The following is a 26,507-nucleotide window of genomic DNA, read 5'->3' as shown; positions in this document are numbered from 1 at the left end:
CGCGCCCCTCACCGACCAGGCCGCGCCCGGGCCGTCAGGTCTTCCTCCGGCCGAAAATCGGGCCGGAACCAGGCCGAGCCCACCGCCGGGCCACCAGGCCGCGCCCTTCGCCCGACCGGTCCCCGTCAGGCCGCGACCGGGCCGAGCCCAGGCCGAGACCGGGGAGACCGAGGAGCTCAGGCCGAGACCGAGGAGACCGGGGTGACCGGTAAGTCATACTCCCGGCCGCCGGGGAGCCCAGCACCCCAAATCAGGGTCCAGGCAAAGCCTCCGACCCTCCGAGGCTCCCCATTCCCGCTGCCAGCTCCGCTTTCCCTACGGAGCTAACCCCAGTAGGTCCGCCATGCAGCTAGCCTAGACTAAAAACAGTAAATAACAAATTAGTCAATAAATCTCATTCATTTCACTATTTAACAATGCTTAGTATTAATTAATTATAATCACTTTAAGATAATAATATATTACATATTAATTCTAGTTTACCATATTATTAAAGATCACAAATATACAAAGAGGAAGAAGAAGAAGAAGAAGAAGAAGAAGAAGAAGAAGAAGAAATAAAAACAAGTTCATACAAGTAATCATGGAATATAAATACAAATTATAAATTATCTCTTTAAAATTCATAACCTTTTCTCATTCTAGCGTGTTTCTAACCAATAATAAAATTTTCCCCATGTTTTAAAGTAGATTGTGTCTTCTTTCTCTTTCATTTCTAAAGTCAATCTATCCATTTCTGCACATTCAAATATTTTTGTTATTATAGCCTGGTCAGATGGTAAATTTTCATTTTTCCAAAATTGGGCAAATATTATTCTTGCGGCTGTCAGCACATGCAGTATTAAATACTCATTCTCTTTTCCATAATTCAAACCTAATATTCCTAACAAACAGAGTTCTGGTTTAAATTCTATCTGTATTTTAATCATCTCTTCTAGCCACATATGAATCTTAAACCAAAACTTTTTAGCATTAGGACATATCCACCAGAGATGGTAATAAGTGCCTGGTTGTTGTTTACATTTCCAACATATATTTGATACATTTTTAAACATTTTCTCTAATCTAACTGGTGTCATGTGCCATCTATAAAACATTTTATATAAATTTTCCTTATATGCAGCTGCTTTAGTAAATTTAATATTTCGGTCCCATAGTTTTTGCCAATCTTCTAAATTTATAGAATAACCAAAATTCTTTGCCCACACTATCATTGTTTCTTTCACTTGTTCTTCTTCCATCTTCCAATTTAGCAGGAATTTATAGTTTCTTAATCAAATTTTCATATGTTTTCAAAAGTATTTTATCTAGTGGTGTCTGTTCTTTGTAAAACCCATTACTTTTACATCTTTTTCATATCTTGTTTGAATTTGCAAGTATGACCACCATGTTAGATCAATGCCAGTTTGTTGAAGTTCTTGCCTATCTTTAAGTTTTCCTTCTTTATCTAAAATGTCTTTATAGGCCACAAGTTTGTCATAGTTAATTAAATTCGGATAGGCAAATGCTTCCATTGTGGAAAGCCACTCAGGTATTTTCATATAAAATTTCTTTTTAACTATCTCCCACTCTGAAAGTAATACATTCCTTATGGCATGGGTTTGGAAGTATTTGTGTACTTTGTTTTTCTCGTACCAAAGGAAAGCATGCCAACCCAGTTGCAAATCAACAGGGAGATTCATTTCTTCAGCAAATAAAGAGTCACACTAGGTAAGAAATTCGGTGTTGTTTTATCACCGAACCATTATTTCAGAGGTCAGACCCTCGGGTTTCGGGGGAGACAGAAAACTAAGAACATCGTCAAATTAAAACTTTCTTGCTTTTTTCCCTTGCCATATAAATCTCATTATTGTTGCATTTAAGTCATTAAAAAATTTCTGGCTTAGTTTAACAGGAACCGTCTGAAATAAAAATAACAATTTAGGTAGGATATTCATTTTAATAGTTGCTATCCTTCCTAGTAGTGATAATTGAAAATTTTTCCACTTCTCCAAATCCATTTTTATTTGATTCAATAATCTTCCATAGTTATCTTCTTTTATTGTTATACATTTTGATGTTAAACAAATACCTAAATATTTAACTTTTTTAACTATCTGGAGACTTGTTTTTTCCACAAATTGAGCTTTCTGTTTTTCTGTTAAATTTCTTGTAAGTACTTTAGTCTTTTCCCTATTTATTTTCAACCCAGCCACTTCTCCAAATTCCTCTATTTTCTGCAATAATTTAGTGGCTGTTTCCAAAGGCTCCTCCAAGATAAAAGCCAAATCATCGGCAAAAGCTTGTAATTTATATTTCTGATCTTTTATCTCTAGTCCTTTGATCTCCCCATCTTGTCTAATATTCCTGGCCAACACTTCCAGTGTAAGAATAAATAACAAGGGAGACAGTGGGCATCCCTGTCTTGTACCCTTCCTAATCTCAAAATTATCTGTATAGTCTCCATTTATAAGTATCTTTGCTGATTGTTCATTGTAAATTGCTTGAATTGCATTTATAAAATTTTCACCAAAGTCCATCGCTCGCAATTGATGAAACATAAATTGCCAGTTAAGATTATCAAAAGCTTTTTGTGCATCCAAAAATACCAATGCCATTTCTTTCCCCGGATGTTTTTCATAGTATTCTAACACATTTAAAATAATTCTTAAGTTATTCTTTATCTGTCTTTTAGGCAAAAAGCCATTTTGATCTGAATGAATAAATTCATTCAAAAATTTCTTCGTTCTTTCCGCTATTATTGCTGTAAATATTTTGTAGTCCACATTTAATAGTGATATTGGCCTATAGTTTTTAATTTGTGTGAGATCAGTATCATCTTTGGGAATCAAAGAAATGTTAGCTTCTGTCCAGGATTTTGGTATTTTCATCCCCCAAAAAGTTTAATTACAAAGATCTTTCAGTATCGGACTTATTATATCTTGTAAAGCTACATAAAATTCCACTGGTAAACCATCAGGTCCCGGAGTTTTATCTTTTTTTTCTCTTTTTATAGCCTCAGTAATTTCCATCATTGTTATTTTCTCGTTCAACATATATTGCATGTTCTCTGGTATCTTTGGAAGGTTTGCTTTTCTTAGGTATTCCTGTATTGCCTCCTTGGAAACCACCTCCGCCTTATAAAGTGTCTCATAGTAAGTTTTAGCAATTTTTTTCAATGCGTCATTATGACAATGTATTTCGCCTTTTGAGTCTTGCAAATTACTTATCTTTTTTTTTTCTCTTTCTTTTTTCAGTCTATATGCAAGCCATCTTCCTGGTTTATTGGCATTTTCAAAAAAATCTGTTTTGAATATTTTATCTGTTGTGCCCTTGTTTCCATCTCCAATAAATTTAGTTTGTGTTTTATTAATTCCATTTGTGTCTTAAGCTTCCTCTTTTGTGGATCATTTTGTAACTCAAGTTCTAAATTCCTAAATTGTCCTTTCAAGTTAAGTTGTGTCTGTCTCTTTTCTTTATTCTTTTTAGCAAGGTAAGTTATAGCCAAGCCTCTAAAATACGCTTTCGCAGTGTCCCAAAGATTTTGAATCAAAGTTTCTTCTTTTTTATTTATTTGAAAAAAGATTTCCATTTCTTTCGTTGCCAATTGTAAAAATTCTTTTTCTTTTAATATTGATTTATTCAATGACCATCTTAATTTTTTCCTAGTTCCTTTCAAAGTCATTTTAACTGGATTGTGATCAGCCCAAATATTGGGTTCAATTTCCACCTCTCGTATCATAGTCTTTAGATCATATGAGGTCCATATCATGTCAATTCTTGACCAGGATTTATGCCTATTTGAATAAAATGTATATTGTCTTTTCTCTGGATTCATTTCTCTCCATATGTCTTGTATACACAATTCATCTTTCATCTTTAAAAAAGACTTAGGTAGGGTATTTCTCCCTTTTTCCCCTTGTTTGTAGCTTTTATAATCCCATATTGCGTCAATTATTACATTAAAGTCACCAAGTATGCAAATATTTTGATAATTTAACTCCACTAATTTATCATATAATTGCTGAAAGAACTGATCTTGTTTTTCATTGGGAGCATATATTGCGACCATCAAAATTTGTTTTTGATCCCATGTAATTTCCACCATTAGTCTCCCTTCTTCGTCAAGATAAATTTGTTTTGGATTCATCTTTTCTTTTATATAAAATGCTATTCCTCTTTTCTTTTGCTGTGCTAAAGAAAAATAAAGTTTACCTATCTTTGGTTGTTCTAAAATTTTTGAATGCTGTCTTTTGATATGTGTCTCCTGAAGACAGATTATGTCCATTTTCAATTTTTGTAATCTATTAAATATTTTACTCCTTTTTGATGGGGAGTTAAGACCATTTATGTTTATTGAAAAAATTCCAATCTCTTCCATAGTTTCAGTTATATCTAGATCTCAATCTTCTAGGAGAAGTGATCTGTCTCTGATCTTTCGGTCTTACATCTTCCTCTGTTTGTGTCTTTTTTGATTCTCCGTCCTCCGATTGTTTTGGTGCTCCTGCACCCATCGTCTCTTCTGTTTTCTTGGATTCGGCATCACCTTTTTCTAAAAAGGCTCTGTGGTTGTTAAAAAATTCCTCAGCTTGAGATGGAGTATCTATTCTATATCTTTTCGAGTCCCAGAAGATTAATAATCCCGCTGGGACCAGCCATCTAAAGTTCACTCCCCTATTAAAGAGTTTCCTCGTTAAAAATTGGTATTCTCTTCGGGCATCTCTTATCCTTCTTGGAATCTGTTTAAGAACTACAAGTTCTTTATCTTTATATTTCAGTGGTTGATCTCTTGTTCCTCTCAAGATCTCATCCCGTATAAATCTTTTAAGAAATCTTACATGAACCTCCCTGGGAACTTTATTTCTTCTTGCATAGCTCGAATTCATTCTAAAAACCTGATCTATTTCTCTTTTCATTAAATCCTTTTCCATTCCAAGCAATTCCGCTAATAATTCACTCATCAACTCCAACAAGTTCTCATCTTTCTCTTCTACAATATTTTGAAATCTTAAAAAGTGTGAAGCATTATCCATCTCCATCACGGCCATGCTGTCCTCTAATCCCGCATTCGCTTGCGCCAATCTCTGATTTTCCTCTTGTAACGCTTCAATTTTCTGATCAACCACCACCGCCTTATCTTCTATTTTTTGCATTCTATTTTGAGTGTCTAGCATCGCCTGTTGAAAATTTTCCATTTTTTGATCCATTTTAAGAAGATCGATTTTCAAGTCTTCATGAGTTTTTTTCAAATCAGCAATATTTTTAGATTGAGCAGAAATTGCCTGGAGGATTGCTTGAGTGTCAGTCAATTGAGGGTCTTGTTGTAGAAAAGTGGTAATTGATTTCTGAATAGCTGGACTCACCGAAGTAGAAGCGGGGGCCGAGGAACCCTTCCTCAGCCCTTTGGCTAAATTTGAAGAACTCATCTTCTAATTATTGTATTTATTTGTAATCCACCAAAAAGCCCGATGGCTAATTATAATCCACCAAATAGCCCGATGGCCACTTATAATCCAGGGCCCTCCTGTTACCAGGAGACAAGGGCAAACATGATAGAAAAAAGAAAAAAGAAAAGAAGAAAAATATCCAAATCCTTTGGGGGAATAGAAGTAATAGAAAAAAAAACTCTCAAAGACCATCCACAAAAGGAGCAAAAATAGGCAAAAAAAGAGTAGAAATTTATTTATTTTTTTAAGACAAGGAAAAAAATGAAAAACAAAAACAAAAACACGCCAACAATAAGTCAATCTGTAAAAAGAGGAGAAAAGAAAAAACAAACAAACCAGCTCTCAGAAAAAAAGGTAGGAGACTTCAAATAAACAGCCAAAAAATAAACGTAAAAATAAAACTAAAAGTTGTCAGAAAAAGTGAATAAAGTCCAAATTATAATCCAATCAAACTTTAATTCCAGAAAGAGCAAAGACAAGATTTTCCTTCTTCCCTTGTATTTTCCTTTGTTATGGGAAATATACAGCTAGCCAGGCCCTCAGATAGAGAGCTGAACAGTCTCTCATAGTAACCTCTAAACAAAGATAAGAATGTCTGGGCATTCAGCCAACTGTCTGGGCATTCAGCCAAGTTTCTAGGGAAGAGTAAAAAAAATGTTATCTTGTAACCTTGTAACCACCAGGGAAGCACTGAATCTTCTTTCCCAGAGGGGTTTTTTTTTTAATGAAAACAGAGTTTTAAAAGTTATAGCAAAAGAAAAATAATTAGGTTAGCTTTCCAACTAAATCCTCTTTAATTTTTTAGATTTCTCCAACCAGAGGCCCAATTTAAAATAGTCCCAATTAAGTTTCTTCTTTAGCATTGGAGTTGCTTAAAACGCCACCTATGCGGGAGGGTGTGGGAAAAAAAAACCTCCTTCCCCCCCCTCAAGCTTCCAGCTTTTCATTAAAGATAGGTATTTCCACCAAAAGTCCCAACAAAGAGCAGAAATTTTCTGTTCCCGACGATCGGCTGTTAATGGGGGCTTCTGCTGGTTCCAGGGGCTGTTTTGGGTTCAGAGAGCCGGCTACCGCCGGCTCCCATTCCCCAAATATTCACCCTTCAGTAGCCACCCCTCCAGGGTGATTTTTAGCCCAAACGGGCCCGCCAGCAAAGGAATTCCAGACCCGGGGAGTGGATAATCTCTCCCCAAGGTCTTCACCCAGCGACAACCGGAAGCAATCTCCCTCCTATTGGTTTTTTATCTGTCAGGTAATCAGTTCGAGTCTGGAGATCAGCCTGCCCTTCTGGGGTAACATCCTTAGTTTCCATGCTAAAAGTCATTTGTTCATTAGCATCAAATGTTTTTTCCGGTGTAGGTTGGTAGTCCTGATGTAAGTTTAATTCCTCCATCTCAGTAAATTGTGGATAAGGTTGAAGACGGGTCTCTTGAGTATATACCCCTTCTGCTGTTTCTTGGCTTACAAAGTGCTCACTTACACCTTGCGTTTTGATTTGTCGTTGAGAAATCATCTCTTTTGTATAGGCAATTATTTGTTCAGTATTTTCAAGAATTTTGTCCAATATATACTTGTAATTGAAATATGGACAGAGTTCCTCCATTTCAGTAGTATATAAAGCCATTATTCTTTTGGTGGAGGCTGTATTTAATAACAATCAGTCAATATCCGCTTCCACCCAGCTATACAGCTTGTTTATCTTTCCCTTTTGAAATAATTTGAAGGTCAAAGTCAGACTCAGAGTCTAAAGAAAGGGAATAACAATTGCAGTAAATAATTTCACCACAAGATGTCCCCAGAGGGTTAACAGTTGTTCAGTCTTTCCAGACCCCCAATAAAAATAATTTCTTTCCTCTTTTCCTTTTTTCCTTCTTTTCTTTAGTTATAAAAATAGTAGAAAATAAAAAAAATCTCCAAAATGCTAGCATATTAAGTTTCTATAACAGGGATTTTAAAACTCCCAAATATTCAAAAATAAAATCAACCACTGAAAAAGTTAAAATTAATTTTTCTTTTGTTCCAAGGCTTTTCTTCCCCCATCAACAAAGCCGCTTTAAAAAGATAGGGAAATGATTCCAAGGGCTTTTCACAGGAGTAAATAGGAAAGGGAGAGGCAAGGAAAGGTCTCAACGAATCTTCCACGGTGGTTCTATTTCGCTTAGATGTTCTTGTGGCTTACAGCTGGTGCAGCTAAGTGATCGGCCATTTTACTGACCGATCTTTACTCCGTCGGCCCAAAGGAGCTCGCTTGGCCTGCAGAGGGCGCCGCCCCCCTCTGCAGTCAGACAGGCAGCCTCCTCAATGGTGTTCGCCCCTCCAGGGCGACTTTCGACCCAATCAAGGGTCTACCGGCGGGGGAAACTCAGCCGGCGAAGAGACAAGTCTCTCCGCCCGACCACAGCACTGCGACCCAGGATCGGAAGCCAGGGAAGCAGTTTCAAAGGAATCCACCTCCCCCTCATCTGAAGGAGCTGGTGAGCCAGGTGGTGGTTGCTCTAACACAAAAACATTGTTAGAGGTTCCCTCTCCTTCTTGGGAATTAAAGGCCAGATGTGGAAGGCCCATTGTAGGCAAGTGTGCCACCTTCCTCCAGAGCAATGCAGAGGGGCTGGTTAACCTTTTCCTTGACAGGTTCTTCAGGTGAAAACGGGGGGGGGGCTGGGACCTTGCTCGGCCGTGGCTTGTCAGGAAACCACTGGTGAAACTTCTGAACTAAATCGGGCATGAACATACTGTGTGTTTTCCCATGAATGATCTGCAACAGGGTAGCCTTTCCAATTAATCAAATACTGAATGCCTGTGCCACTTTCCCTAGAATCTAGTATTTCTTCCACCTCGTATTCGGGTTGTCCCTCCAGTATGACTAGTGGTGGAGGGGGTGCTGGGATCATATTGTGTTTGGGGATTTTCTTTGGAGAGTTACACTCAGTGAAATACTGAATGCACCTTCATTGATGGGGGTAATTGGAGGTAAAAGGCTACAGGGTTGATTTGTCAGAGAACTTTGAATGGTCCCACAAATTTAGCGTCTAGCTTCTTGGAAGGTCTTGAAGTGGCCAAGAACTTGATAGAGAGCCAAACCTTGTCTCTTACTGCTATGGGTGGTCCCTCCCACCAATGGGCATCCGCTGTCTTCTTGTAACCTGTTTTACTCAGAATGGGATGACTTGCCACTGCCAACCCACCACCACCAAGTTGCCACAGGACAATGCCACACGGTCAAGTCACTACGGGGACAAGTTGCCACAGGCGGTTAGAGGCGGGTGGGCAGAGTGCAAAACGTGTCAGGGTGGGCAGCAGAGAGGTAGCGGCGGTCAGGCTCTTCCCATTTTCACCCCCTGCCAATGCCGCCACCATTGGGCTCAGCAGCACCTCTGAGCTTGGCACGGCAGTGGCATGTGAAAATGGGAAGCCTCCAGCTGCCGCCACCTCCCCACTGCCTGACCCAATGTGCTCTGCTCTCTGTTCATCCATTTGCCTGCCTTGCCCTCTGGCTGCCCACGGCAAGTTGTCCCCGCGGTGAGTTGGCTGTGTGGCATTGTCCTGTGGTGACTTGGTGGCATTGTGTTGGCAGAGGCGAGTTGGCAGTGGTGAGCTGGCCATGGTGAGCTGGCCACAAGTTGTCCTAGACCCAGTTTTGCTTGGTCAAGCTGCTGTTTCAAAAAGAGAGCCGAACCTTCTCTCCTACTGCTATGGGTGGACCCTCCCACCGATGGGCATCCACTGCTTACTTGTAAGTCTGTTTTGCTTGCTCGAGTTGCTGCTTCAAAAGGTCTTGGGCAGCAAGTTGCTCATGTAAGAAGTCCACTGCCCCTGAGACAGTTGAGTCTAGTGCAGGATGGTCTGGCAACACTTTCAGGTGTGTGCCATACATGGCTTGAAATGCTGTCATTGAAGTCAATGAATGCAGCAAATTGTTGTAAGGAAATTCTGCAAGGGGCAATAATGATGGCCAGTTGGCAGTGAGAAAGGCATTGAGGGCTATTAAAGGCAATAGACTGGTTCTTCCACTTAACAGTGTGATCGTGGTGTTGTAACCAAGCAGTTCCCAGCACCAGTGGAAGATCGATGTGGTCAGCCACAAAAAGATTAAAATGTTTCAGGATGCTGATTTATTGTCAATTGCAAAGGCACTGTAGCATGAGTGATGGGGCCTGCTTTTAAAATTCAGCCAATGATAGTTAACACTGGCAATGTAGACTTCAGAGGAACAGTGGGGATCTTAAGTTTCTGGACTGTGGCTAGGCTTATGAAGTCGGCAGTTGCCTCAGAATCTATCAGAACAGGGATGGTGGTTTCCTGACCACTTGGAAGTGTTAGGATAGCATCAAATTTTATTAAGGTACCTGAGCGTGGAAGTAATTGAGCTCTGTTCAGTGCTTGGGTACCCCCCCCATGAACTCATGGGGGGGCATTTCTCATTTCCTTGGCCTTGAGGCTTATCATCCAGGTGGTGAGTAATGGAGACATTGCTGGGCTGTCTGTTGCCACTTATAGGAGGTTTAGTAGGGCAATTCTTGACCATGTAACCAGGCTCTCCACAATAGAAACAAAGGACAAGCTCTGCATCATTTGGCAGTTTCCATCCAGATAGGGTCTCCAAAATGCTCTCTAAATCTGGTGAGGAAGTTTGAGAAATTATCCAGGATGGGGTCATTGCTTTTGATGAGTGAAAGTGCCAACTAACAGCAGAGTTGATTAAAAGACTCAGGATTAAGGAGACTCTCGATCTGTCTGTCAGAAACTCCCCTGGTCAGGTGTCAATGAATACTTCGCACTGGGCTACAAATATTCTCATCTTATCAGACTCTCTGGTGAATCTCTGTGATAGGCAGCTGGGCGTCTTGGGGATGAGTATGGTAGAAACTGGCAGTTGTGCCTGGGTGGGTGGGGCAGGTGGTTGTGGTTGCAGCGGGAGCCCTTGTGTCAGGATCTTTACTTGCTGTATCAGTTGTTGAAGACTCGCTGCAAAATTCCTCATTTCATCTTCTATGCTATCTTGGTGTCTGCTGATAGACCATATGTCTGGCTCATCCACTGTTGCGGCAGCTCTGGCATCTGAAGCCATGGCTTGCGTATTCCAGAATCCATGAAAATGTTGGTGAAGAGTAGTAGTTCAGATTAATGTCAAGCACTTGGGAAATCAGGAAATCCAGGCAGTTCAAATGAATATAAAGGCTTATGTTCTGTACAAGAATCTATACAAGATATTAACGGTCAAAGCAAATAGGTGGTAGATAAGAGTCAATGGAATTCAAGGTGGCCTGCACTTAGATCTCTTCTGGGCGTGAAGGGACTCGAGACTGATGACGCGCCTCAGGCTCAGCCTGGTCATCTCCTACACCAGTGGTTCTCAACCTTTTTAATGCCGTGACCCCAACCGGTCGTAAGTCGAGGACTAAACTGGTCGTAAGTCGAGGACTTTCCCTGCCCGGGAGCGCCGCGCATGCGTGGTTCCGCCCCCTGCGCTGGCCGAGGCGTAGCTGGCAAGCGGCAGAGACGGAGCAGGCTGACCACCAGCTGGCCCAGCCCAAGGGAGCAGAGGCGTAGCGTGGGGGGTGCAGGGGGGCGGCCGGCGTGGCCCGCGTTGTAGACCCCCCCGCGCGAGCGTGAGCGTCGAGTCTGCCCCTGCCTGGCTCACTCACTCTCTCTGCAGTGCTGGCTGTGCGAATCCGATCCGAGCCGCCGGGTCGCCGCCCACTGTGGAGGGGGGGGGGCGCAAATTACTTGCCTTGCCCCGGGTGCTGACAACCCACGCTACGCCACTGCAAGGGAGGTAAGGCACCCGCCGGAAAAGGGGGAAAAAAATGGCGGACAAAAAAAATGGCGGACAGCCTTGCTTGGCGACCCCCATGAAATGTTTGATCGAACCCAAATGGGGTCCCGACCCACAGGTTGAGAACCACTGTCCTACACAAATGAAAATCAGGAAAAAAACACTTTTAGCCCTGTTGAACTCATGCAGCGTGTCAGAAACATTATGCAATTAAATATATTATAGTCACTGAAAGTTAATTTCATATTTTTCAAGATTCCTATGTGATAGAGTCATTCTTAAATTATATTTTTGTTCAATTTGAAGGGGTGTATCGTAATCACCAAAAGTTTTTTAGGAAGCAAAACTTTTGAAAAATAATCTTTTCCAATGAGATTAACCTCATATTTGAAAACTGTCTGAAACTATGAACACTTTTAAAATTAAAAACGGGGTTCCTCTCAATTATTGCTTAGAAACTAGATTTAGAATTCAGTCCCTTATTTCATAATAGCCAGCTACATTTCCAAAACTTTTAAATTTTTACTGATGTATTCTGATTTACCTACCTAAGGATGTAGAAGGCCAACCACTTCCTTGTGGCATATACAGTATTATTTTATGTTGTCTAATTATGTCCATGTTCTACTTTTATTTAGGCAACAGGAAAGGATAAATTCCCAAAGGGAAGAAATAGAAAGGCAACGAAAAATGTTAGCAAAACGAAAGCCACCTGCCATGGGCCAGGCTCCTCCAACCACCACTGAGCAAAAGCAACGCAAAAACAAGACCAACGGAGCAGAAAATGAGATGTACGTGGCACAAACATTTCAGAATCCTTTTTGAGGCTGTCAAATGCAAGGAGCCTCTTAGATTTTACCCAAGTAGGCCTCCCAAGATTCTACATTTGTGTTGAAATGTCTCTCCACTATTATAAAAGAGATTTCGTTTTTCTTGATGCACGGAGATCAGGTTTCAGATCTCAATTACAAAAGTTACTGTACCAGGTGTAACAATGACCTTTCTTGATGGCTGAATACTAAAAAGTTTAATAATGGTAACATGCTTTGCTGCTTATATGTTGAGTTAGGCAGGAATATCATGCCCAGAGTATGTTGTCAGCAGTAAGTCACTAGTGAGTTTATTAATAAGCCTTTCTGGGATACTATCTTTCATTGGGATAGTCCCTAGTCTACACTTAGTAGGAGGCTGCTCACCAAATGCTGGTAGATGGAGTCCTCGTGACACGATACATACTTTTAAATAAAAATGTCCTGCTTAACTTTTAACATTCCTGGTTAGGAAAGATTGTAGGTGCAAGACATCCTGATTATATTGGGATTCTGCTGTCTGTCAGGCTAGAGGATATTGGGTTTTGTGGACTGAGGACCTCATTTGATCTTTGGCATGCCCAGGCCTACTTTCCCAAGAGTAATAAGACTTGGAACAAAAAGTGAGTGGAACACATTTCAACTAATTAGTGTATTTTAATGCAGCTAATTTATTATTCCTTGTGAATGTAATAATTTTCTATAACAATCAAAAATAGACTTTGGTGGTAACTTTTAGAGGACTCTGAGGGTTGCCTATGGCATCTGGATATATTCCTCTGATATAGGTTACCTTTCTTGGTGTAAGGCACTTCTAATTTTTGAACCACTTATTTTATGTACATATAGGTTAACATTAGCAGAATATCATGAACAAGAGGAAATATTCAAACTCCGACTAGGTCATCTTAAAAAGGTAAAAAGATCCGTTATACTAATTTCAAGTATACATTGAATTATGTTTTTGACTTCCTGGTAATTCTGGTAGAAGGTAATCCTCGAGTTACGAATGTAATGGAGCCTGCCAATTACATTGCCAGCGTGATATAGCAACAGGAGCCAGGCTGGCTTTGCAGTATAAGATGTGCTGGGTTGGAGAAGTTTACGCTCCGAGCAAAGTTCAACTTTAGAGAACACAAGCATGTTCCTTGGCTTTTCCACCCCTTCCTTCTGCCGTTTGAGGACGTTTCTCTCTTCCTTAAATGCTGCAAGTGCCTACCTTCCTTGAGGTAAGCAACATGCTCGCGTCTTACCCCGTGAAGCCAGCCCAGCTCCTGTTGGTAGATCATGCTGGCAATTTTCCGCCACAACTGAGCTGCAGAGAACAGCATACAAAGCCCTCGGTTGGGAATATTTGAAATACTGCAAGGGGAATACCAGCAGCAACTCATTCTGTTTTGCCCATGTAGGAGTCCTCCTCCCTGTAGAGTCCGGCCTCTGCTTTAGAATAGCTCTTTGTCCAGAAGGAGCCTTTTAAATCTGGATTCCCCACTGAGCGAAGGAAAGCAGCCTCGCTCCTTGCAAAAGTGATTGTGCCGCTCACACTGAGAACAGGAAGAAACACTACTCTCTTTGAACTTTGAACCATTGCTAAGTGACCTGTCATAACTTGAGGACTACCTGTAGTTGGTTTTTTATTTCTTTATTGATTTATTTTTGTTTATTCTGTTTCAGAATGTAGATTCTTCTGTGAAACTCTCTGTCTCAAACTTAATAGCTACCTGTTTCTAAACAGAAATATTAGGTCTTAACAGTTGGCATATTTTCTATCTTTTTGTACAAGTTGTTTTCAAAATGTTTAGGAAACATTTTACAAATAGTGTTTGTGAGTATATTTTAATCACAATACAAGGAATTTTGGAAGATTCTGCAATCACTGATAATAAATGAACAAGCTGCTTGCCTCAGTAACCAAAGAAGAAAGAGAACTGCCTGTGCTCTTGTTCTTTTTTTCAGTGCTACTGTTTTAGCCCAGTAACAGGAAACAAAAGCTTTTCCGGCTTCTCAGACAATTTTGTGTTGTAACAACACAGTGCTGTTTGTATTGTGTTCACAAAAGGCTAACCTCCTGATTCATTCTACTTTGCTGTATCAAAGTATCTTGGGATTTTTAGATAGAAGCAAAGGCAGGTATAGGAAGACATGGTAAAGGTATATAAAGCCGTGCAGACGTAAAATATGGATACCTCATAGTGTTAGTACTTGAGCTCACCCATTAAAAGTAAATGCAGGAAATTTTAACACAAACAAAAGTACTTTTTTACACAATGTGTAATTTAGATAGTTTTGAATGGAGTTTGTGATCAATTCATCCAAGAAAAAAATATTTAGAGTGAGATCTTCTCCAAAGGAAAATGGAAAAAGAAAAAGAAGAAAATCCACAACAGTCCCAGTTTCTCATGTGGACCCTTGGGAAAATCAATTGGTCACTCCTGGTCTATGGATAACAAGCAGCCCTGTCCTGGGGCCTCATAGCCAGTAATTCACAGACTGCTGTCAAGCCCAATGTTTTAAATATTTTTTAAAAAACTCTCTTGTCTTTTCATTGACTGTTTACATACTACGACATGTTCCCCTGATTGAAAAATTCTGTGTAAAGGAAAGCTGTTCTGCAGAGTTCCTTGTCAGGCAAACTTGGTTCAAAATCATCAGTATAGCTAAAGTGATATTCTTCTTTGTGCAGGAAGAAGCAGAGATTCAAGCAGAACTAGAGCGATTAGAACGGGTTAGAAATCTGCATATCAGGGAATTGAAAAGGATACATAATGAAGATAATTCACAGTGAGTATTGGCCATAAGAGTGGTGCAAATTACAACCTTGTGAAAGATATCAGCTTGATAAAATATGCTGAGAAATGTTTGCTTAGAATTAACTTTGCTTAGAATTAATATTATTTATTAAATTTATATAGCATCTGACTCCCAGCTACTCTCGTCAGTATATCCTTCCAAGCAACAAGGTGAACAAAACACAGAGGCAAAAGAAAAGCAGGAAAAAATGTGTGTTGTGGTAGGCAGTGCAAGACAATCAAAGAAAGATTGACTGTGTTACAACAGATCCTAACTCGTGTGAAAAAGCAGGTAGTTTTGTGTGAAATAGATTGCCAGTTCACCTGCATGCCCAAATCTTTCTACATATTATAGGCAGAAAATTAAGGAGAAAGTTCCTAACAGTGAGGACAATTAACCAGTGGAACAGCTTCCCTTCAGAAATCATGGATGCTCCATAACTGGAGGTTTTTAAGAAGAGACTGGACAGTCACTTGTCTGAGATGGTATAGGTTCTCCTGCTTGAGCAGGGGGGTGGACTAGAAGACCTCCAAGGTCCCTTCCAGCTCTATTCTATTCTAATTGCTTAAGACCATGTTCTAACCACTATATGGATAAAATATCCTGTTCTCTCCCCATCAGGTTTAAAGACCATCCAACACTAAATGATAGGTATTTGTTGTTACATCTCCTAGGCAGAGGAGGTTTTAGTGAAGTATATAAGGTAAGTTAATCACCTTTCTGTTTTGCTCAGTTAAACAGTGCAGAAGCTAAAGAGTTAGATACTTAGACTTCTGCCTTTCTCTTCTATGGAATCTGTCTGTCTAAGTAGAATTATGTGACTTGAGAAATCAACAGGTTCACGTTGATGAAAGGTATGTCTGTATGCTAATCACAAGTAAATGAATTTTCTTGTGTTTAATTGTAGCATTGTCATTTCATACTCGGATACCAAATTTTTCATGATGTTAAAGTTTTTTAGCATGTCAATCTTCAGAAAATGTCAGGGAATTATTTACTAATTCTATATTCCCTGCGGAAATAGAAGAAGGGGACGACAGAGAATGAGGTGGCTGGATGGAGTCACTGAAGCAGTAGGTGTGAGCTTAAATGGACTCCAGAAGATGGTAGAGGACAGGAAGGCCTGGAGGAACGTTGTATATGGGTCGCGATGGGTCGGACACAACTTCACAACTAACAACAACATATTCCCTACAGTTCATTCACAGTTTCCATAGATCACAAAATTTGCCAAAATAGGAGCTATTATTCATATATATATATATATATATATTCTTCATACACTTTCTTCCAGAAAGGTTCATATGAAAACATGTTACTTTCTTTTGACAGGCCCTCCATTTTATTGAGTAGTTGAAAGATAATTGAGCTATTCTTGTTGGAGTTAAGTCCAACAATGTGCTTACTTTCATTGCAATTCTTCTACTGTGTAGAAGCTGATAAAAAGCCATCTGACTTCCATAGTGTTTTGGATTTTGGATCTTCCATTTGTTTTCCCAAGTCTATATCCCAAGCTTCATTTTGACCTGCAGGGAGGTCACCTAATTCCTAATCCAATAATAATAATTTCTTTTAAATTATTTCTTTAGGTGCTGGTGGGGTAATTAATTATTATTTTCTCAGAATGTATTAAGCAGTGAAATGCTGGATCTCTTACATCCTTCTTATTAAAAAAAATATTTTTGAATTATTCATGTGGATCAAGAAAAGAATCACAAATAGGTTGTCAATTATCTCTTCCTTGTTACATATATTATAAAAATCTGTTACCCTACAAAGGTCAAAGTGTCTTCATAACTTTAATGTAACTGTCCTATGTTGAATATAAAATCCTGAATATATTATTAACAGTGTTGGGGAGGCAATATGCTCCTACATACATTCAGAGATACTTGAAACAGGTTGCTTGATAATAGAATTTTCAAAATGGAACTCATTTCCACCATCTTCCCTATTTCTGAGACCTATAAAGAATCTATTGACTCATAATCTTTTAGTATTAAAGCAAGAAGTTTACTTTTTTCTTTTTCAAAACAATACTTTCTCTGTAATTTCTACTGTAAGAATTTGAAATAAATAACTTTGGAAGAGCCATGATTTTAGCTGTCTCAGTTCAAACCATTATATTTAAATATTCCTTTTCCATTTTTTATTTTTTTTCTCCAAACGGGAATAGTTTTTATCAAGTAATTTATTAATTGTTGTAATATTTATGCCTAAATATTTAAAATATTTATATACTATCAATCTACTTAAAATATTACATGCCTCTGTTTTTAGAAGTGTAAGAACAATCATTTGTGAATGGTTTTAAGCTGAATATTTTTACAAATTTTTCCAGCTCTGTTCTAATGTATTTTGCTGACTAAATAAAATTTGAAAAAGGTAATTCCATATACTGTATACTCATGGGTAAGCCAAGAATTTTAGATGCCAAAATATACCCCCAAAATTGGATTTGGCTTATCTGCAGATGGGCTTATATGGGAGTATATACATTATATCATCTGCAAATAAATTCAAGTCTTATTTCCTATTTTTATCCCTTTGAATTCCTTGTTACTCTGAACTACTACTATTAAAGGTTTTTATAACAAAACTAGGGGGTTAATAGGCAGCCTTGCTTACTACCTCTTGAAACACTGGATAAATACCCAGTTTTAAACTTTTATATGAAACCAATTTTTGACTTTAGCATTTTAAGTATTTCTAGTCAACAAAAGTTAAACATTTAAGTGTTGCTCTGATTTCTTTCTATAAAAATATAAAATATACAGTATATTTTATAAAAATATGCTGCTCAGAAGTCGCTGTATCAGTAAGATGGGCGGCATAGAAATTTAATAAATAACACTATAGAAACGTTTAGCATAGTACATATTAAAGTACACAAAAATACAATTCATAACTGATCTTTTTCATAATTTATTTAGAGATGGCAGTCTTTGTGGTGTTTTTGCCTACTTACTAGCTATCATTCTCTTTCAGGCATTTGACTTAACAGAACAGAGGTATGTAGCAGTAAAAATTCACCAGTTAAATAAAAACTGGAGGGATGAAAAGAAAGAAAATTACCACAAGTGAGTATTTCTGAGTATTTGATTGCAGGGTATATACAGGTTGTCCTCAACTTACAACAGTTCATTTAGTGACCGTTCGAAGTTACATCACTGAAAAAGTGACTTATGACCCTTTTTCACACTTACGACCATTGCAGCATCCCCATGGTCACGTGATCAAAATTCAGATGCTTGGCAACTAGTTCATATTTATGACCGTTGCAGTGTCCCAGGATCATGTGATCACCTTTTGCAACCTTATGACAAGCAAAGTCATTGGGAAAACTAGATTTGCTTAACAACCGTGTTACTAACTTAACTGCAGTGATTCACTTAAGAAAGGTCATAAAATGGGGCAAATTCACTTAACTGTCTCACTTAGCAACAGAAAATTTGGGGGTCAGTTGCAGTCATAAGTCGAGGACTACCTGTATAGGATAAATGGGTATATTTTTGTATTAACTTGTGTTTTAAGTTTTTATTGAGAAGGTCATTTATAACTTGTAAATGGAAATATAGTTAAAAAAATGTAAATACAAATTTTGTTTCTAGATACTGTCAGGAGCAAGCAAGCAGAGCCACTTGTTAATAGCAAAAGTCGGTAACTTTGTTGTTTACCATCTATGTTACAAGAATCTCACCAGACTGCGTGCCTTGGGGGAGGTCAAGCTTATGCCACTTGCAGCTGCGCAAGGACTCCAAGCTAGGCCCTCACTTGACCACTCCTTCCAGCCTAGCTGGCAGGTTCCCAACAGTTACTTTTATATGAAAAACATGAAATGTCTGTTCCCTGTGAGTCAAAAATTAATCACTGTCCATTTCTGCATAATAAATGGTTGAAAGTGAGCATCTGAAAAAAGGGGTAAAAGCACTATAAAGATAGTCCTCGATATTACAACCCTTCATTTAGCAATTGTTCAAAGTTACAGTGGCATTGAAAAAAGTTACGGCTGTTGTAGCATTCCCACAGTCACATAATCAAAATTTGGGCACATGGCAACTGGAATGTATTTACGACAGTTGCAGTGTCCCAGGGTCATGTGATCACCATTTGTGACCTTCCCAGCTGGCTTCCAACAAGCAAAGTCAATAGGGGAAGCCAGATTCTCTTAACAACTGTGATTCACTTACCAACTGCAGTGATTCACTTAACTGTGGCAAAAAAGGTCATAAAATTGGGCACAGCTCACTTAACAACTGCCCTGCTTAGCAATGGAAATTCTTATCCCAATTGTGGTAGTAAGTCAAGAACTGCCTGTATTCAAGGGCAACTCAACAAGCAAATGAGATTAGTAAAAGGAATTTGTCTGGAGAAAGACACAAGGAACAGAGAGTGACCAAAGGTACTGTATACTCTGAGAGACTGTGGGTTGAAAAGATTATCTGGTGAATAGTTGCTGATTGCCTGTTGTGGGTGATTATGTACTGTAGGCATGCGTCACGCCGAAACCGCACCCACCCCATTGCTGGCAATGGGGAAAAAGTCCCGATATGTCACGCGACATCACGTGATGTCGTGAGTTTGACATGCCTGATGCACTGTAATTGCTTCCTGCTGAGTAAGCAGAGAGTGTAGGAGGAATGTAAGAGAGCTGTGTTCCACAGAGTATGTTCACTGAGTTAACAGGAAGAGCTACCTGTAAAGTTTGATGGGGGAGTCTCTAATCAAATTTCTTATTAGCAAACAGACTAGCACGAGAATTTGAGAAAAGAACAAGAAGAAATAAATTCTTTCTACTAGTAGTAGCTTAATACACTGAAGTGAAGATGAATGGACAGGACTCTGCTGCCATGACCTGTAGTGCTTACATTTGGCATGTTCACATTTGTGTCTGAAAACCATCCAACATCTATTTTCAGCAAGGGCAGACTTCTAGCAGTATTTGAAAAAGATCTTAGAAGACCAGAGCAGTGATAATTAAGCTGATAAGAGGGAATGAAGTCTTTCTAGATCAAAGAAAAGAAGTAATACAATAGGATCTGATAGAGGAAGCAGGTCTCAATGAGCAGAACAGCCAAATGAAGAAGCAAGATAAAAGTGACAACCAGAATCAGTTGATGCATAAGATTTTCTGCACATCTCAAATCCAGAAACAGCTTTAAAGGATTTAGAGATAAAACAGGCTCCAGGTTTTCAATGAAAGAAAAAGATATACTGTGGAAAGGGAGACAAGATGGAGGATCTTGAAAAGATAAGAGGATCTTGAAAAGATAGGAGGTATATAGCTCTGCTCACAAGAAAAAGAGAAGAGTTGTGATATTTGTTGGGTCACTGTTAGGAGTAATTAAAACAAGTGAGCCCATCGGCTTTCAGAGTATGTTACCTGCCAGGACATCGATCAGGGATTTGATAGAACAGCTACCAAAATTTACAAGTGTATTGATAATAAATTTCTTCCTACTAATCCAAGTGGGAATATAGTTGCAAAGAATGACTACAATTGTATCACCATTGGCTTTGAAAATCTAGAAAGAAAATTCAAGAACTTGGGACTCAAACTTCTTTTCCATTCTGAAAGAGGACTGGAAAGGGAAAGAATACTGCCAGGTGGATGCCTGGTTATGCAGATTGTGTTGACAGAGATTTGGTTGCTGGGACCATCATCAGAGTTAACTGTGGAATGGGCTACCAGTATGAGAGGAATTGCATTAATATATTTTGCTGAAAAAATGTGAATTTGATCATCTAGATCGGATTCAATTGGAGGTTGATGTATAGAACATGCCATTGGTTTTATTTGATCCTGCTGAGATAAATTATTCTCCTAAATTTTTGCAGATTTAGTATTTTACATCTTTATTTTTAATATGTGTTTCCTGAAGACAAATTATATACTGTTTTAATTTTTTTAGGTAGTGAAATACTTTTTTCCTTTTTTGGGTTGAGTTGGCTCCATTTATGTTCCAGGTTAAACATCTGTATTCCATAGTTAATGAACTATTTTTGAAAAGTCCATGCCTATAGCCTTCAACTCATCATTTTTTCTTATTTCCAGCTGATCATATATTTGTTTCTCAATTTGTGTCAGCATTTTCTCCTCCCTTCCTTTCTGGGTCTCTTGTAATTCAGTTTTGTATTTCTCAACAAATTATCTGGCCTTTTGTACAGTCTTCTTAACTTCCTCTTTTACCACTTTGGGTGTCGTGGGAGGTATAAAGTTCTGGTTCTTGCACTTCTGGCGGCCTCAACCATTGTTATTTGATGCTGTTGTGTGTCTTTGATGTCATCTCTCCATCTTCTTCTGGGTCTGCCTCATGTTCTTTGGACTTCTCCTCTTTTTGTATATGCCTTGTATGTTATAGAATCCCAAGACATTCTTTCCAGGTGAGCAAACCACTTAACTTGCTGTCTTTGCATGTAGTTTTAAGATTGGTTCTATTCCAGTTGTTTCTCTTATCTCATTTTTTATTTTATCCCTTCTGATCTCTGGCAGCTTTCCTCAAACGTTTCATTTCTGTGGTGACTAACTTTCACTTATGTTTTATTGTAAGTGTCCATGTTTGGCACTGGTAACATAGGGTGGGGATGAATATGCTTTGTATGAGATGAAAAAAATACTTTGCACAGTATTTAGTCTAAATCTTGTTTGTTGGAGGGTAAATTCTATGCCTTCTAACTTTTCCCAGCGGAATGAGATCTTTTTTTGTTTTAATATCTCACTCAGGAAAGAGTAATCTTTTCTTTTATGTAGGTTTCTAATAGGAATTTCTTTCAAAATAATTACATCTGCATTGTAGATTTTAAATTTGGATTTGAAGTGACATTGGAGGATTTGTTGTCTTGTTACTTTCCTTACAAAATGCACCAACACATATCTTGGAACCTTTCTTATTGTGTATTAAGAGTAAGTTCTATATATTTTGTCAATCTCTTTTTGGAAATCTACTTGCCAATCAAGGAAAACAGCCAAGGCTTGGGTCACCTTTTCCTGGATGTTTTCATCTGGGTCCTCTGGGATAGCTAAGTATTTTATTTTATTTTTACAAATTTTTATTTTATTTCCAAAGTTAAAATATAAACTAAAGAGAAAAGAAGAAACAAACTAACAACCACCAGACACTAATAATAAAAATAAAAAACAGGTGTACAAAAAGAAAAAAATAACAAATGACGACTATATCATTCATACTGACATTAAACATAAAAAGTCCACCCTGGTTGAATGCTGAAAAATATATTAAAAATATCTGATGCATTTTCCTCCCCTTACATAATGGGGCTAATTATAAACTTTCCCATCCATATTTAATAGTGAAAAAGCATCTTTGGGATAACTATGACCTGGATGACTGAGAATCTCCATAGACCAGGGGTCCCCAACCCCCGGTCCATGGACCAATATCAGGCCGCAGCATGCCAGCAACCGGTCTGCACAAACAAGCAAAGCCCCATCCACGAGATGCAGGCAGCACACAAAACCATGCACCCTTCAGTCCGCGGAAAAACCTCTCTCCACGGAACCGGTCCCTGGTGCCCAAAAGGTTGGGGACCTCTGCCATAGACAACTGGAAAACCACCTCCACTGCTGAACGAAAGCTAAAGCCATTGCTTACAGACATGAAGCAAGGTGGCTAAATGTGGAATTCTGACAAAGTTAAGAAAGATAAATTACTGGAAAGAGCACGCCCTGGAGTTAATCGACCTCGACGTTTTTATGCAAGCCTTGTGAGAGCATTTCAAAGACCGTCTTGCAGCCAGGTGTGCAGAGAACCACATCTGAGCCATTAAGCAGGGGAAGCAGCCAGTAACAGAGTACATTCAAGACTTCCGCCAGCTGGCCAGCCACCTGGGACACTGGCCTGAACGCCTGTTAATCACCCATTTGCAAGAAAAAAGACAGGTCACTTAGGATGTGCGTGGACTACTGTGGATTAAACGCAATTTGCATGGAAAACATTTACCCACTCCCATTAATGAAAGATATGTTGGAACACCTTGCCAAGGGGAGGATTTTTACAAAATTGGACTTGAGAGGCATATTATTGAGTGAGAATGAAGAAAGGCAATGAGTTGAAAACGGCATTTAATTGCCCGTTGGGTTGTTACCAGTTTTGAGTATTGCCTTTTGGACCGCAAGAGACCCCAGCTGTCTTTATGCAGTTGATAAATGAGGTCCTGCATGAGCATTTGTACAAAGGGGTTTTGGTGTATTTAGATGACATTTTGATTTACAATGAAACTATGGAAGAACATGTGAAACTAGTCAGAGTGGTACTTGAAAAGCTCAGAAAAGCCCAGCTTTACGCAAAACTATCCAAATGTGACTTTCGTAAAATAAAACTGGACTACCTGGGATACTGAATCTTGCAGGATGGCATACAGATGGACCCTGGAAAGGTGCCCACAGTCTTAGATTGGGAAGCACCTCGGACGAGGAAACAACTGCAGAGTTTCCTCAGCTTTGCCAACTTTTACCAGCAATTTATCCCTGCTTTTGCTCAAACTGCCCTGCCCAACACGAATCTTTTAAAAACTAAGGGGGTTGCCAAACTCAAGCCAAGTCAACCCTAAAGTGGTCAATGGAGTGCCAAGCAGCATTACAAAAGCTAAAACGCCTGTTCACAGCTGAGCCAGTCTTAAAATACCCTGACCACAAGCCGTTCATTCAGGCAGACGCTAGCAATGTGGCCATGGGAGCAGTGCTCCTTCAAAATAACTCAAAAGGAGAATTACAACCCTGCGCCTACACCTCACACAAACTCTCCGAAACGGAAAGGTGCTGGGCTGTCTGGGAGAAAGAAGCCTATGCGTTCCACTGGGCTCTCCTCACTTGGAGACAATTTTTAGAAGGCAGTAAGATCCCTTTCGAAGTATGGACCGACCACAAGAATCTGGAGGCACTCAAAACCCCTTGAAAGTTATCTCCCAAACAAGTTTGGTGGGCTCAATACCTCAATTGTTTTAACTTTACCCTGTGCTATTTGCCCAGGGGAAAATATTTCCTCACAGATGCCCTCTCCAGAATGTTGCAATACAACAATGCCAAGGAGGAAGTTGTTAACTCAATCATCCCCTCCCAGCAACTAGCTGCGCCAGCCCTTACAAGGCAGAAGAAAACCTGAACAGCGCCGATAGTGGGAAGTATAGTGCAAACACTTAAAGAGGCTCTGGCAGGGGATGAGTGGTTCCAGCAACATAAAGATGAACTCTCTGTCAGGATAATAATTTAACAGCTAAAGAGCTTATGTAAAGATGTACTGTAATGTGGATGATGCAATGATAGGATGATGCAATATTAGGAATGACTCAGCAGGGTCTATGTCTGTGCCTTTAAGAGGCTGAGTATAAAAGGAAAGTTTTTTCCTGGAGTTTCTCTCTCTCTCTTCTCCGTTCCCTGCTGTAATTGCTGTGTATTGGAGTTGCTGTTTCACCACGTGTACATATTTTATTTCTAGTGTATATTTGTAGATATATGGGGCTCCCCTTGAGGAGCACTCGGAGGCTCCAGTTAGTCCAGAATGCGGCCGCGCGGGCGGTGATGGGAGCGACTCGTCGCTCCCATGTAACGCCGCTGCTGCGCGAGCTGCACTGGCTGCCTGTGGCCTTCCGAGTGCGCTTCAAGGTGTTGATTATCATCTTTAAAGCGCGCCATGGCATTGGACCTGGTTACCNGCACCCACCCTCTGGAACGAGCTGCCCCCAGAGATCCGGGTGATTCCGGATCTCCCCTCCTTCCGCCGCGCCCTCAAGACCTGGTTGTTTCAGCGGGCAGGACTGGCCTAGGGGTATTTTAAATTGGTTTTAACTAAATTTTAGTAGAAGCGGCCTATTTAAATATTTATTTTTAATCATTTTCTTAAATTTTGTATGTATTAAGTTGTTTTTAAACTGGCTGTAAGCCGCCCTGAGTCCTTCGGGAGAAGGGCGGGGTATAAATATAATAAAATTCAAAATTCAAATTCAAAAATAGTGTAATATAAACCACATTTAATTACAAACCACTGTTTACTGTATTTACTCCTGGGTTACCTCAGCACAATAAGACTGTGCATGCTCTGACAGGTTATGGGCCCAGAGTGAAGAGAAACCCAGTGAGAGTTTGACCCAGAGCCAGAGGAGTTGAGGCTTGTGGTTTGTGGTGGTTTGAAGAAGCAGGCAACATGGCTTCCATCAGCTTAATAGGAGGAGGTTTTGCAGTGTCTTGTTTAAATGAGACAAACTACCTCTCCTGAAGTCTGAAGATGGAGATGTACCTGCGAAGGGAGGAGTTATGGATGATAGTTGCTGATCCACCTGCAGTCCTGGATGATGGGGACCAGAGAAAGAATGAGAAAGCATTGGCCAGCATAATCCTGGAAGATCAAACAGGTTCCTGGCAAACCTAGCAGACAACTTTGTCTCCCAAAAAGTAGAGAAGGGAACTAAGGGATTAGCCATTTTGGATCTAATTCTCACTAACAGAGATGAAATGATAGAAGGTGTTGAAGCCATAGGAACCTTGGGAGGAAGTGATCATGCAATATTGGAATTCAACATTATGGAAGCACAAGCAATAAAACACAGTCAAACTAGAGTCTTGGACTTCAAGAGAGCTAATTTCAATAAACTTAGAGAGGGCTTGGGAAGGATTCCATGGATGAGAATCCTCAAGAGGAAAACAACTCAAGAAGCTTGGGAAATTTTGAAAAATGAGACAATAAAAGCCCAGTCTAGCACAATACCAACAAAGAGGAAAAATAACAGCTCTCAAAAGAAACCAGCATGGCTGCATAAAGAACTCTCTGACAAATTGAAAGATAAAAAGGACAAGTATAGAAAGTGGAAAGAGGGGCACATAACTAAGTCAGAATATCAGCAAATAGCCCGAGCCTGCAAAGATGAAGTGAGGAAACCCCACTGACTGGGATAAGGTGGGGTTTGTGATAAACCTGTTAACAGGAACAGCAGCAGGGGCAACACCCCTGCTGACCCAGCCCAATCAGCTGCTGGACAATTATGCAGAGTTTTGCCGGCAACTCAAGGCCATGTTTGAGGACCCTGTTAGGGCCCAGACTGCAAACCGTCGGGTGAGAGAGTTGCGGCAGGGGCGTGGTTCGCCGACAGACTACATTGCTACGTTTCAGTTGGTTTGTCAGGAACTGCAGTGGAACGAGGCGGTGCTTATGGACCAGTTTCAGGAAGGACTTTCGTCTGAACTCCTGGATGAGCTGGCACGCACCGAATGCCCTCGCTCCTTGCAGGAGTTCATGCACCTGTGTCTCCATATCCATGCAAGACTCCAACAGCGACGGACGCGACAACGGATGGAGGCCTTGCTCGTACCTGTTAAGACAGTGGCACTGTTGGCACCGCCTCCGGGTGAGCCAATGCAGTTGGGGGCTGCACGACCTCGACTGATCCAAGCAGAAAAAGATCGCCGCCGCCGCGAAAGCCTTTGCCTGTATTATGGCGGTCCAGGCCATATGGCGGCCAACTGTCCTGTGAAGGCTGTGGTTGCCAACTGTCCTGTGGCTGTGGTTGCCAGCGCCTCGGCATAGTCAGCTGACACCATCGCTGACTATAGGGGGCGAAACTTTGGCCCCCTCGGAGAGGGCGCGCAACTTGGGAGTCCTCCTGGATTCGCGGCTGGCACTGGATGACCATTTGTCGGCCGTGACCAGGGGGGCGTTTTATCAGGTTCGCCTGATCCACCAGTTGCGGCCTTTT

The 26,507-nt window shown here is 40.1% G+C and overlaps 1 protein-coding gene across 1 annotated transcript in view; it reads left to right on the top strand.

The window, feature by feature from the left end:
* Positions 1-17,912, top strand: part of LOC107294854 (serine/threonine-protein kinase tousled-like 2) — a gene marked incomplete at its 5' end in the record, with an annotated part of 104,463 nt that extends 86,551 nt beyond the window's left edge. The window contains 5 exon segments of the mRNA XM_015824120.1: positions 11,841-11,993; positions 12,861-12,927; positions 14,695-14,792; positions 15,423-15,504; positions 17,790-17,912. Of these exon segments, the coding sequence (XP_015679606.1) occupies positions 11,841-11,993; positions 12,861-12,927; positions 14,695-14,792; positions 15,423-15,504; positions 17,790-17,885 (496 nt within the window).
* Between the last annotated feature and the right edge of the window lie 8,595 nt (positions 17,913-26,507).

The sequence above is a fragment of the Protobothrops mucrosquamatus genome, unplaced genomic scaffold, assembly GCF_001527695.2.
Source record: "Protobothrops mucrosquamatus isolate PMUCROS unplaced genomic scaffold, P.Mucros_1.0 scaffold2130, whole genome shotgun sequence".
Classification (NCBI taxonomy): domain Eukaryota; kingdom Metazoa; phylum Chordata; class Lepidosauria; order Squamata; family Viperidae; genus Protobothrops; species Protobothrops mucrosquamatus.
The sequence above is the reverse complement of the archived record's forward strand: the minus strand, read 5'-3'. Positions and strand labels throughout refer to the sequence as shown.